We start from the raw sequence: 14,254 nt of genomic DNA on the forward strand, positions 1-14,254 counted from the left end.
CGTTCCTACTCTCACCTATGGTCATGAAGTGTGGGTCATGACCAAACTAATAAGGTCGTGAATACGAGCGGCCGAAATGAGTTTTCTTCGACGGGTGGCTGGCATCTCCCTTAGAGATAGGGTGAGAAGTTCAGTCACACGAGAGACTCAGAGTAGAACCACTGCTCCTTCACCTGGAAAGGAGCCAGCTTAGGTGGTTCAGGCATCTGGTTAGGATGCCTCTCGGGTGTCTCCCTAGGGAGGTCCTCGACGCAAGTCCCACTGGGAGGAGACCCCGGGGCAGACCAAGGTGCAGTTGGAGGAAACGCATCGACTCACTGGCCTTGGAACGTCTTAGGATCCCCCAGGAGGAAGTCACTAATGTTGCTCTGGAGAGAGAAGTCTGGAGCACTCTGGTACTACGGATAAGCGGTTGAAGATGGATGGATGCATCATAATAGCAAACACATCTGGATAATGGATATGCATCATGACTTCTGTATTGAGATAGGCATTGTATTGGGACTAAATTAAAAATTATGTCGAGTCATACAGAGTAGACTATGCAAAACAACGTAAACATGAAATAAGTATTTCCTGATATAATTTGTGTTATAATTTGATATTTTTATTCAACTGCTAGTGAGACATTAAATAAGATTATCACATTAATTAGCCAAGCAAAATGTGTACAGAAAATAAATATAATAGCAGCAAAAGGAACCATACACAAATTAGGAACCAACATTCAATTGAATTCAATTAATTCCAGTGCAGGAAATTGTTAAATTGATGTCAATCTTCTCCAGGCAAACGAAGGTGAGACATTTTAAATACTGCATGATCTACATGGTTAACTCCTGTAATAAAAAAATAAATAAAACATACCATTAGAGATTTTAGTACCTTTACCATTGGTACCACTGATATAACCGTTACAACATAAAAAATGTTAATAGTATGTGTGTGCCACGCGTAACTCAACATAAATCCATATTCTTACCATTATGGCATTTACAATGTCGTTATTGTTATTTTTGAGAGCACGAACAGCCTTTGCCCTGGACACATTAGCTTGCGACATCACCAGTTCAATGTCCTTTACCTCCACGCCAGCTTCATCAACCTACAAAGTAAGGATAGGATAGCAATAACTTTATGTACTGCATTTCTTTGGCTTCGGAAGTATCATACCCAGCAAAGCCAGGAAAGGCAAGAAGCGCACTGCAACGATAGACCCTGATGTTAGATAGGAGAGTGTGGAGGGCAGAGATTCAGGAGTCCCGAGTTGGTGTTGGCTAGACCGCACTCTTGCACCCACAGTAGGTGTTAGATGTGAGCGTAATGTTAAAATGGCGGTGTTTAGGCATTACATTTGATTAAATTATTCAACTCAAAATTGAGCTTAGCTTGGAGCCAAATAATTGCCAAATGCACATCTGGTTAAGTTAAGGATATTGGAACATGGTTAACCAATGAGATTGTGTGACCTAAAGATTCAGCTTGAGCTTGTAGAGACTGGGATCTACATCGATCGCGTCAACATTTCAGCTGTGAAATGTGTAAAGATCAGTGACGCAAATAGCCTGCATCCTGCAGACTCAGAAAGGAAAGGACGCAATCATGTCACCCTCCGGGGGGGGGGGGGACCCATCTAAAAGACCACCCCTGGATCCCGGGACCCATTACATTGAAAACCTATTTATATTAATTACTGTAATATTGTCTGGGCTGCTACATATTCAACACTAAATTACTGCTCATTCAAAAAAGGTTTCTGAGAATGATTTCACATTCAAATCGGTATGAGCCGTCTGCCCCACTCTTTATTAAATATTCACTATTACCCATTGACAAAGTAAACATTTTTCAGACATGTTTAAATAAAAAAAATGCATACAAGACATTCCGTCTTATTTTCACAAGGCACAAGGCAAAGAGATCATTTTGAATTACCCTATTGTCGCACTTCCAAACATCAATCTTTCATCAAATTTAGAGGCCCTCATCTATGGAACTCCCCTAGATGCTTCACTTAAATCCTCATCATCCTTGCCAATATTCAAAAAACATCTAAAGAAATATCTTATTTCTTCCTCTCTGTAGATTACATGTTTTACCTTGATGCATTATATTTTCCTTTGTGTGTTTGTTGTTGGATTGTTTATTTCTGTTTTTTGTGCAGTCTGTGTTTTTATTTCTTTACTGCACAGCTGCCCCCCTTTGCCAACTTGTAGACTTATGTACTGTTCTTTATGAACTTTTAATCTTTTAAACCAATGACCTCTTCCTACAGGAAAGGATTCCAAATAAGCCAGCTGGCTTCTTCCCTTCCTTGCATTGTATTTTTGTTCTTTGATATGTTATTGTCTATTTTTTGTACTACATGCTAAATAAATAAACCTAAAAACCTAATCACTGGAAGTGAATGAAGATCACTGATCCACATTGATAAAGAAGAAAAAAGGGGTTACCTCTTCTTCTTCACTCTCCTCTTGTACAATCTGTGTATGTGTGTTTTCCTGGATATTTGAGACAGCATCTCCTTGCATCTTGAACTTCTCTGCAGCTGCTAGCTGGGCTTGTTGAGAAAGATCCTCAATCTGTGACGAAATTATTATTATTCAAGCATAAAATTAGGACCACGATAAAAACATTTTATAATTGCATTACCATATGGCATTCATTAACTACTAGTCAGAAGTGAAAATGCTTCTTACCTTGGCTTCTCCAAATACAATGTATGTGTCCGACGCTGGGCTCTTGTAGACATCTGGTTTGGGTATGACAAACAGAATGTTCTTGGATTTGCGAATGGTGACCCTTGTCACTCCCGTCACCTGGCGGAGGCCCAGCTTAGACATAGCCTAAAGACAGATATGAGAACACAAAATCACTTGAATTTCCCTCAGACACTGATCAAGGGAAATCACAGAAACTCAAATTCTAGTAGCGGACCTTTCTCGCCTTCTTCTCACTTCTGCTTTGTTTTGCTTTGCTCACTGGCTCCTCATCAATCTCTGCTGCTGCAGCAAGCTGAGGAGGACAAGTGAGTACTAGTGACATGATTTAAAGTCTATTTATAAAAACTGTCATTTTAACAGTGTTGTCATAGTGTCAAGTGGCTGAGGTCTGTACTGGACATACCTTTGCCTGCTGCGTCGGTTCCTGGCCTTCATCTGGCTCCTCCAACTCTGGTACCGACTCATCGCTCTCCGAATTAGTATCGGACCCTACAAATCATCACGCATTCAATTAATGAGATATACAGTGTGCCAAAGACATTGGTAGAGCTACTGAAAAATGTACGTGACAATCTGCTTATTCAAGCATCACTTTGAAAGACAGATCCATTCACTGGTTATAGAAATAAACTGCACACAAAACGCACTGCACTGAATAAGTTAGGATAGTCTTGTTCTCACTGTAATCACTGCCAGCATTCAGGATATAGCGCCATGTAAACCAAAGTGTTAAGATTGTTACTGATAAAATAATAGTGAAGGATATATGAATTATAAATCCTGCATTGACCTGAAAACGGACAAGGCAAAACACTCTTCACAAGTATATGTCTGAGCTTAAAAAAAAAGAAAATGCTGTACAAGACCACTGTCAAACAATTCACACAAATTAATTTTAACACATGCATATTAATATACTTTCCCACAAGGGAATTTGGGCTATAAATCTTGGGGATGAATACTGTAGAAACAATTGTCATTGTCATTTCCAGTTGACTGGTCATCCGCTGTTAGCATCACACCATCCTGTTTAGTGTCATTATATGCCATTATTTATTAAGCTAAAAATGTGATGCATGTAAAAATGTATTAAATGTCTCAAACATACACATTATTAAAATGTGTATTTTTTTAGTGCTTTGATTAATTGAAAAAGTAATCAATATAATAATCATTGAGAAAATAATCGATAGTTGCATCCATAATTTAAGTAGAAGACTTTCCAAGTGGTGGTTACTGGTTAGTTCCACATCATATACTGTAGGCTAATGCCATGCAACACAGGCACTGCACCGAAAAGGGAAAAAAAGATACCCTTATTTGTCTGGATGACTGGTTCCATTGTGGAATCTTGTTCTGGAGGGGGCTCAGTGAGGAAGAAAGGTGTAGCAGGGCTGGGTGATGATGGGGCCTCCACCACAGGAGCTTGAGGGTCTATAAATGAGTCAACGCACTCCTGTGGTGGAATCAGCCGAGGCAGATTGTCAATCACTTCAGGGGATGAAAGAGGACCAGAATGGGAAGAGCCGGCAACTTCCAAACTATCAGGGGCAGAGACTGAGCCATCAGTTTGAGAGGCTTCCGGAGAATGAGATCGGGTTGTGAAAACTGCCTCAATGGTACTGGACACAATTGCAGTAACTAAGGCTAGAGGGAAGACTGCAGTAGTGGTAGCCAAAACATCCACACTCTCTTGCTTTTCAGCCAGCTCATCATCAATAGATGCCTTAATAACAGCGTGGTCAACCCTGGTGTCAGGGTGTTGCTGAGTGTCATCAACAAAAGGCCATGAAGGATTGCATGATGTCCCATCCACCAGCTCCACTGGTACTTCTTGCTCTTGTGATGGAATCAGCTTAGCCAGATCATCAATATCTTCAGGAGATGAAAGAGGAGAACCCCCTGGAGCAGACTGGGGAGCGACAACTTCCAAACTTGCAGGGGCAGAGTCTGAGGACAGTACTGCATCAGGTGGAGAGGCTTCTGGAAAAAGATATCGAGTTGTGGAAACTGCCTCAATGGTGCTGGACACAATTTCAGTAGCGAACGCCACAGAGGAAATTGCAGTAGTGGTAGCCAAAACACCTTCTTGTTTTTCAGCCAGCTCATCATCAACAGATGCCTCTTCAACAGTGTGGTCAACCCTGATGTCAAAGTGTTGCAGTGCATCATCAATGGAGGACCCAAAAGGATTGCCCGCATCCACCTGCTCCACTGGTACTTGACTTCTAGTGGCTCTTTTATTGGGCTGGATGGCTAAAGCAGCAGAAAATGACATTGGTGCTGGAGCAGCAGGTTGACATGTGACTTTAAAGGCTATGGGAGAGGCCCTCACTGGTGTAACTCTGGGAGAACTTCCAGGTGGTACAACTTGGACCAGATGCACAGGAGAGGAGACAGGTTGGACAGGCTGAGAGGTGGAATCCTCCATATGAACCTCAGAGGCTGTTGATAGAGCAGGTGGAACAACAACAGAGTCTGGTGGAGAAAGGGCAGCTTCTTCGGCTGTGTGAGAGGCAGTAATGTTCACTGTGGACTGGGCAATATACATGGCAGAGCACAGAGAGGACAGCATAGGAATGGTGGGTGGTTTGTGAATGCGTGGAGCAACACTGGCGGTATCAGAAAGGGCAGGATTTGAAGGCACAGTAGCTGGCGTAGTGGTGTTAGATTCAGCAAGGAAGGGCGTGTTGGCCATGCCTGGCACACAGGAGGGTTTAGTAGATTGCAATAAGTTAGTGGCAACCTGTGAGCCATTGGTCTCTCCGACTTTTATTACCTTTGGTTGATGGTTGGCCTGGTGTCCATGGCCAGGGGGTGAGCAAAAAATTGGGATGGCTGGAGGCGTGGAGGGAGGAGTGGAAAGTAGAAGGGAGGATATATACTTGGGATATGAGGTACAGGAGTTTGATGATGGAGACTGGTGCTGGTTGGCCACTGGTACAGCGTTAGGTGCATACAACAGCTCAGTCTCAGATTTAGGGTCATTGTTTCTGGTAGGAATAGGGTGTCTAGTGGTAGTGGGGCAAGGAGTGGAGGAGAAGACCTCAAGATGAGAGGCTGAGGAAGAGACAAGGTTTCAGCTGGGATGCAAACCATCTCTAGGCTCATATCAACGTTGATATGAATGTAATCTGTGGTATATTTTCAAACTCATCTAACCTTACCCAAATTTCCACCTTTAAATGAACACAAAGATGATTTATACACTTCCTACAGCCTTTACGCTTTGAGAGAAAAGCTGACCAACCTGAATCATCATGAGGCTGCTGAAGTTCCTGCTCCACAGTAGGGACAGTCTCTGTAGCTTCCCCTGGCATATCTGTGAAAAAATAAAGAAAAAAGGTTTACAGAGTAATACAGAACGTTATTTCCAAAACGTTCTATGAATTTACAGATACAGCTGCACAAGTCTTGGAACACAATGGCACATTAGATCAATGAGTTCCGTCTATCATACATACATAATGCCAATAACCACGTTCATTCAAATTCAATCGAGTATAAAAACTCATCATAGGCTATAGCCTACTGGTCAAGCTCACTGCGTGCCATCACCTGTTTTCTACAGTGGAAACATACTGTATAATATGTCATGCTGCCTAATCTAGACCTTCCTGTAAATTGATCAATTGTATAATATATAGATCATGTTAACCCACACAATGTGTCTGGTCACAAGTGGCTGGTCTGTACAAAGACAACTTCTATTATGTATTGTACTTGGCAAATACATCATTTCCTAGTGTTTCTAACACTATTGAGCAACCTTCCATGTTTAGCTGTGCCTGCAGTGCTGACAATAGCCTATTTATTTAATATTAAGGAAACTAAAATATAGGTTTTCAGAAGAATAATTTAAAACAAAAGTCTAAACATGACTACAGCATACATTTCTCTTTAAATTAAAAACTTTATATTATTCTCGAGGGGACTGCGCTCTCCTCCTGCACTCTCATTCTGCAAGCCAAGGAGCAATAAAGCCAATGATGGGGCAAATTTGCCTTCTTGCTAAAGCCTGAAATGTGTGATCTGGAGTTGTCTTAGCAAAATGAGGTCGTCATGCAGGCCATTGAGTAAGTTACTTGGCAAAGTTTTAGTTTAATCTGCATATCAGTCAGTCATCCTCAAAGGCAATGTGACATACGTACAGGAAATTATTGTATAATTTTTTTAGACCAATAACGTTACCCAGATTATCGAACAAAATAACCAATGTGCGACATTACACGATCTGTGTGCAGTGCACGCTTCTATGTTGCAGCATTTGACATTTGGAAACACTGTTGTCATGTCACTACGTTGGCCCAGCCCCGTATGTGCCCTCAGTCCCTCCCTACGCTCATTCTGTTATGTAGCTCGGAGCTACAGAATGAGCGTAGGGACTGAGGGCATATACGGGGCTACGTTAGCCCCGTCGGGAACGCACAACAACCGATGACCACAATAACGGTTCCATTATTATTTTTTCGCTATCGCTATTCATAGGAGATTATATCAAAATGTCTTGAATTCCTCAGCATTATTAGGCTACATTACCGTGTTAACGAATAACTTACTGTGAGGAAGGTTATTCCAGGATTGTTGTCTGAATGTCTGTTGTGAAATATCTATGACTCTGCCTGCAACTTCCAGAATCCTTAGCGTGGATTCTTCTTCTTTTAAGGCAGACTGCAACCATTTAGGTGCATACTGCCAGCGCCACCTTCTGTACTGGAGTATGTAGTAACAGTAGTATGACCATAGTAAGACCCTGGGTTACCGTTTGATTGATTGATTGATTGATTGATTGATTGATTGATTGATTGATTGATTGATTGATTGATTGATTGATTGATTGATTGAGTACGTACAGTTTGCAGAAAAAGCACAGGGAAGTACAGTTCAATACAAGGTCTGCTAAAAGGATTTTAACCCAATAACCCATTTAACCCAAGAAAGCCTATGCTTCTTTCCATTGGGGTCCTCATGTACTGAAGTAGCCTGACACTCCGTTTCACTCCAAATATATATATTTTTAATGGCTGTGGCGGCGTGGCTTGTGATTTAGTCTACTTGTCTTGCCAACCCATAGAGCCCCATTGTGAACCTGGAAATATTGAGTACCCTAACGTTTGAGTAGGGGTCCCCAGCATTTAGAAACTGCCAGATACTAAGTTGCATGTTGAGCAATTTTCATAATTAGCATAATTAGCTTAATAAGAATAATCACCTCACTATATCACTATATGAATACCAATGAAGTTGCCCTTTTACCAACTCGTGCTGGGCGTACAGCCAGCGGAAGTGCTCAGCCTGGTATTCCTAAGTAAACCTAAGTAAATTATGCTTAAACGGTTTAACCTAACTTTATTCCTAACCTTAAACTCAGTAAAACGGTGCCAAAACCAGAAACCTAACCCTATTCCTAAACTTAACCCCAGTAAAACATGCCTAACCCTAAATTTATTTCTAACCTTATTCTCAGTAAAACAAAATAAGAGTTATAACTTAACTTTTGACATTTTTGGCAAACCTTTTTAGCAGAGCTATAACCGCTCCAACATGTGACTTTGTGTGTATGGGTGTCTATTAGTTGGTAGCAGCACAGTTACTGTGGTTACTGCGTCATCATCATCATAGATCATCACCATGATAAAAGGCACTGCTCACTTCACACAAGAGTGATTCATTTTAAGCATTCGAAACATTGGAATGCTCTGAAGGATTAAATCTATCTAGAGCACTGTAATTATAGCTTATTTACCATTACCAATATGACCACTATCGTCCAAAACATAGTTTAGAGATGCAGGAACAACCTAAAAAAGAGCAATCTTACACAATCAAATAATATATATATAGCCTATATATATAGCCTATTTTATTATTTATTATTTTACTCAATATAACAAAGGAGTAGTAGACACATTCCTGTTGATGCAGATACTAGCCAGTAGACTACTAGAGTATATTATAAACAATATAAAAATGCTCTCATACCCCATATTACACAAAGCAACAATCCACGTAAAATGGAGCATCTCTAGTCGGGGGGCCACCATGACAACTGTTGACTGCAATAAATGTTTCCACCACTATGTGGTGATTGCAGGCCAATTTCTGTTGTGATGTTTAGGGACCAGATTGTGTGCGTGTCAGCAGTCTGGACCAAGGAAAAGAAAAACCCCAGTGCAAGCATCTTTCAAACACCCAACTCTGTAAAACAGGCTTACACCCACAAAAGGTGGCTTACCAGTGATAGGGGGCAGACATGAGATGGACATAACACTGATCACAATAGCTGCACGCCAACCAGCCACCTAGTAGACTCTCTGGACTTGCAGCTCTGCTTTGCCTCTTTTCAGCTGTAATTACAATTACATGCAATTACACTAGCTGTTGTTTAATATCTCACAACTGTTGGTGAGAAATGTATTCCTTCTATCATCATGTATGTAGATCTACACACCGTCAAACCGTCAGGCTCACAGAATCTTTAAAAGAACGTCCATTGGTAGCTCTGTCTGTCTCTCTAAATGTAGTGTGTGTGACATTGTGCGTGCGCGTGTGTGTGTGTGTGAGAGAGAGAGAAACATTTATTATCTTTTCTACTCCTACTTCCATTGCAAAAGTGGCTTTGCGAGGGAAGGGGCAAAGAAGTATATGACCACTCTGGCCAATGGAGAGGAGAACTTATAGATTCGACTGTGCCGGCAAGACAAACAGATCATAGAATACAGCAGAAACTGTTGCTGCCAGTGTTTTGTTCCTTTTGTTTGAAAGGGGGAAAGTGGTGAGGGCAGCATAATCCTTTCACCGGGCTCCCCCTGGCTGCCCTGGTCAGCGCGATGCTCCAGTGCAGAAGCTCAATGCCAGGCCTGCTGTACCTCTCCTCTCCAAGCATGGATTTTCCACAGCTTTATCTGCCCTGAGCCTCCGGGCCCAGCCAACACACACAATGTAAAACTGCCTAATCAGTTCTGTTGGCACAGACTAACATGTACCCATCCAGAACACAGGTGTATAAATGGAGAAACTGCCTGAATTGTGGCGATCTGTTTTATTTATTTTTTATTTTTATGAGAGTGGATGTGAGTTGTTGATTATGCATGACAAAAAACAAACAAAAAAATAAATAAACATGCTGTACCAGTAACATACGGTAGTTCAACTGCACCTGCCCCGCCATGTTGTTGAGTGATTCATGAGGTAATCACAAAATGGCCATCCAGTTCACAGAAACTGTGAGATTTGAAGTACATGCTCTGTTTTCTTTTCTTATTTTCAGGGTTTCAGTTTCCTTTGTAGGGCCTCTATGGTATTATGAATGGGATCGTCAAATACAGTATTTTCCTTGTGTCAGCACTTAAAGCAGGGCTGTTGGAGGGAACAGATGACATTGATCCCTCCAGTAACAGGCGGGTTCCAGTTGAAACCTCGAAAGGCTACAGGAGACCCATGTTGGAGGCCTTGGCACACACTTCTGATCATTCTTGACATTTCAACACTCATATTCCCCTTCCCCTATTTCCTGTTTGTCTAGACATGTACAACTAAGTCCCAGCTGGTTTACAATATATGAAAAATAATTCCAACTAAATACACTACTTTGATATCTGGAATTGATTACTATTACAGGCCCAAGTGGGTCATTTATGTGTCTCCCAAACTGCCCAGCCCTCCTTTGTAGTAATGTGGGATTGGTCAGGTTCAGGGTGATCCCTGTCATGAGTAAAGAGCAAGGTCAGGGTGAGAGAAGGGTTAACTAATTTTGTTTTGATTTGTAGTATTGTCCGGCCTGGCCCCTCCCCTGGGGCTTAGCAGAGCGGCTATGGCTCTAGGGCATTATAAAAAGGCCTGTGGGCGCTCTCTGCTCTGGCATAGAGGCTGAATGTCTGCAGGACATGCTCAACGTTTGTCTATTCATGTTCCTCTACTAACCATCAGAAGGGCTGGCACATATATGCACAGTGCTCCACACAGGAGCTCTCTATGACAGCATTTAGACAGTGATATAGCAGATAACTGACTGACTGATAGGGAGAGTTAGATGTTGAGCAGTTTAAAGGCTGTCACGTTTAGTTTTAGAGAAGCCGCTTCTGTTCTGGGGCTCATTTTTGTAGTTTGTTTACTTAGTTTTTTGTCAGCCATACCAAAGGTCTCCGATAGTCATTGCAGAGCTGAGTGGTGGAGAAAGCTAACTCTAAAGGAGAATAAACAACTCCTTTTAGTTGGTTTAGTTGCTTTTTAAAACTTTTTGGTCATTCTTCATCCCTCCATTACTCCGGGTTTGTCATCTGACGTTTTGCCAACATGTGGGAGTTCCGGTCAATGTCGTTTTGGCGGGCGGTGTTCGCTGAATTCTATGGCACCATGTTCTTTGTGTTCTTTGGGCTGGGGGCAGCCCTGCGCTGGACCACTGGGCCTCATAATGTCCTCCATGTAGCCTTCTGCTTTGGGCTGGCAGCTGCCACTCTCATCCAGTCCATAGGCCATATCAGCGGAGGCCACATCAACCCGGCCGTCACCTTTGCCTACCTGATTGGCTCTCAGATGTCCCTGTTCCGTGCTTTCTTCTACATCATTGCCCAGTGCCTGGGAGCACTTGCTGGTGCTGCCGTGCTCTATGGTGTCACACCCAACAACATGAGAGGCAACCTGGCACTCAACACGGTAAGATAACCTGGAAGTAGGCTTCCTGGAGCAACACTTCATACTGTATGTTCCAATTGCTGTTACTGTGAGAAATTAAACTGGATTTAGATTCCTATAGAACACATTTCTTTCATGTTACACGTGCACACAAGTTCCATGCTGATACAACTAAGAGAAGAAAATGGTCTGAATTTAGACTCCATATTTATAGTGAGAAAGTAAAGTAGCCTATAGAGTAGAATATAAAAGTATGGGCACCATGGGGAAGCATTCCTCAGTCATTACATTGGGGTAAATATGAAGTCTAAGTGAATGTCTGTACACATATGTAATAAAACACATGTCAATACACGTAATCTGATCTTTGCACAAGAAAGTTGACTTTAGTTTTCTCTCATATCGGTCAACGTAAACATTGAAACTAAAACAAATCTATAATTTCAATTCAATATCTACAATTTGTTTATGACAGTACCTGTGTAAATGGTAATCCAGAAGGATGTTGGTTGATTGTATGTTATTAAATCCCACCTCTTCCTCTTTGCCTGTCTTCCAGCTGCAGCCAGGCATCAGCCTGGGCATGGGCTGCACCATGGAGGTCTTCCTCACCATGCAGCTGGTTATCTGTATATTCGCCGTAACTGATGAGAGGCGCAACGGCCGCCTCGGCTCCGCTGCTCTGGCCATTGGATTCTCTGTGCTCATGGGACACCTTCTAGGGGTAAGAGCAGTGGTACTTTACTGGAGTACTTCCGCTTTTCAGTACTTTTACTTCTACTCCACTACATTTCAGAGGCAAATATTATATATCCTACTTTTACTTAACCACTTCAGCCCTACAGTATACATTTCCGCCCGATCTACCAGCTCACAATCTGCTATTTTCTGAAGATTGTTATACATTTATTTGGAAACTTGGGATATTTTGCATAATGAGTACTTTTGGTACTTTAAGTACATATTGATACCAATACTTTAGTAGTTGTACTCATGTACATTTATTATTCTGGACTTTCACTTGTAACCAAGTATTTCTACATTGCAGTATTGATACTTTTTCCACCACTGGGTAAGAGCCAAACTAGAAGGCAGTGGACAGTAGAATAATATAAAGGCTCCTCAGGGCCGTAAAATATAATGAATGGAGGGATTTTTTTTGTTTTTTTTACTATGACTGGGTTATTGTTGCAATATTTGTTTCACAGTTTAAGTTGACGATTCCCCCTCTCTTTGATTTAGATGTACTACACTGGAGCAGGAATGAACCCAGCCAGGTCTTTTGCCCCTGCAGTAATGGTCCGAAATTTCGTCAACCACTGGGTAAGAGAATCATGTTCATCGACATTTCCACAAGGACTCATTTACTACAAGATGTTTAGATGGTGTACAAGCTGTACAGTGTACAGCAGTGGTTCTCAAACCTTTTAGCCTGTGACCCAAAAGAGAAATTAGCACACGTTTAAGAAGTACTGAAATGGCAGATCTACAAGCTCAATTTGTGGAATTTCTTAAATTTTTATTTGATTTATTCATGAAATTACTTTGAAAAAAATAAAGGGACCTGACCCATAGAAAATTGTCTGTGACCTACAAATGGGTCCTGACTCTCTGGGAACCACTGGTGTACAGTATTGAAATTACCAACACGTCCATTACTAACCAGCTCCAATTCCCCCGTGTCCTCTCCTTTTGTCTTTTACCTATGCTATAGGTGTACTGGGTGGGACCCATGATTGGTGGTGCCATGGGTGCTCTCGTGTACGACTTCATGCTGTTCCCTCGTATGCGCGGCCTCGCCGAGAGGATGGCCATACTGAAGGGCAGCCGGCCAGAGGCCGAGGGCCAGCAGGACAACAGGGGAGAGCCTATCGAGCTCAAGACACAGGCCCTATAAGCCTGGGGACAAACATTGGCCTTCTGACCCCCCATCCCATCCCATCTCTTTACCCATGCATCCATCCTCAGTCCACATAACTGGCACACACTCATTTCCACGCACATACCTCCTCCCTCGTTCTGATCCAAGCACTTAGAGTAGATACTTGAGCCCGCACCCACAGTAGCAGGACACCTCTAACCATATTCACACGGCGGCCATTTTGCTCTTGTGTCATATTTTGAGTATGACAAGAACAAAATGGTCAGTGAGTCATTATGGTAATTTGTTAAACACACAGATTAGGGCAACCAAAGCCCTCTGATAATCCACTGCACCAACCCCACCTCCCCCCCACATCTCCCCCTTGGACTGCAGGACAAAGATGGAGGGTTCAGAAGATGACTTGCCACTGAAGAAAGCACCCACTGGGTCACTCCTGGCTGACCAGGTGGCTGTAACTGCTCAGGACAGGGGCATCTCTCTCTCTTTCTCTTTATCTCTCTCTCTCTTCTATCTCTTTTGTAGTCTGTTAGGAGTGAAGCTACAGTAGAGCAGTGGACTTCTGCATGCTTTTCCATTTTGATCTCTCCCTTTTGTTTTGTTTTGTTTTCATGAACTTTGGGTACCTGACATTTATGTACTTGAAAAATTCACCAGGATTTAGCTGACTCGAATTCTATGTGATGTCACGTGTGTTCAGTGTGTGTGTGTGTGTGTGTGTGTTCGGGTGTGAGTGCACACGTGTGCATGTGGATGGGAGCATGTGCGTGTCTGAGTGCATGACAGTGTGTTCTTGTGTGCAGTCTGTGCACACTTGTGTGTGCATGTGGATGGGAGCATGTGCGTGTCTGAGTGCATGACAGTGTGTTCTTGTGTGCAGTCTGTGCACGCTTGTGTGTGCATGTGGATGGGAGCATGTGCACTTGTGATTGCATGTCTGTGTGTGAGCGAGCGAGTGTGTGTGTGTGGTTGTTTCTTTTTATTTTTGGGTTTTCATTGCCTCAGTCCTTAATTT

General features: G+C 42.4%; 2 protein-coding genes across 2 annotated transcripts; one reads left to right on the plus strand and one right to left on the minus strand.

The window, feature by feature from the left end:
• Positions 1–597: 597 nt before the first annotated feature.
• On the minus strand, positions 598–7,373 carry LOC308315684 (nascent polypeptide-associated complex subunit alpha-like). The gene is made up of 8 exons (XM_080763795.1): positions 7,283–7,373; positions 5,974–6,045; positions 3,127–3,212; positions 2,938–3,015; positions 2,700–2,846; positions 2,454–2,582; positions 983–1,105; positions 598–839 (listed from the first exon to the last, which is right to left on the minus strand). Exons 2-8 carry the CDS (start codon positions 6,041–6,043, stop codon positions 825–827), a joined length of 648 nt encoding a protein of 215 aa, XP_080619921.1. The 5' UTR covers positions 6,044–6,045; positions 7,283–7,373; the 3' UTR covers positions 598–824.
• Positions 7,374–11,018: 3,645 nt separating this feature from the next.
• LOC308315571 (lens fiber major intrinsic protein-like) lies at positions 11,019–13,254 on the plus strand (the record flags this gene model as incomplete). The annotated part of the gene is made up of 4 exons (XM_080763615.1): positions 11,019–11,378; positions 11,917–12,081; positions 12,600–12,680; positions 13,072–13,254. The coding sequence occupies 4 exons, from the start codon at positions 11,019–11,021 to the stop codon at positions 13,252–13,254; spliced, it is 789 nt and encodes a 262-aa protein (XP_080619741.1).
• Between the last annotated feature and the right edge of the window lie 1,000 nt (positions 13,255–14,254).

Source organism: Protomyctophum bolini, assembly GCF_963924005.1.
Source record: "Protomyctophum bolini genome assembly, chromosome: 5".
Lineage (NCBI taxonomy): Eukaryota > Metazoa > Chordata > Actinopteri > Myctophiformes > Myctophidae > Protomyctophum > Protomyctophum bolini.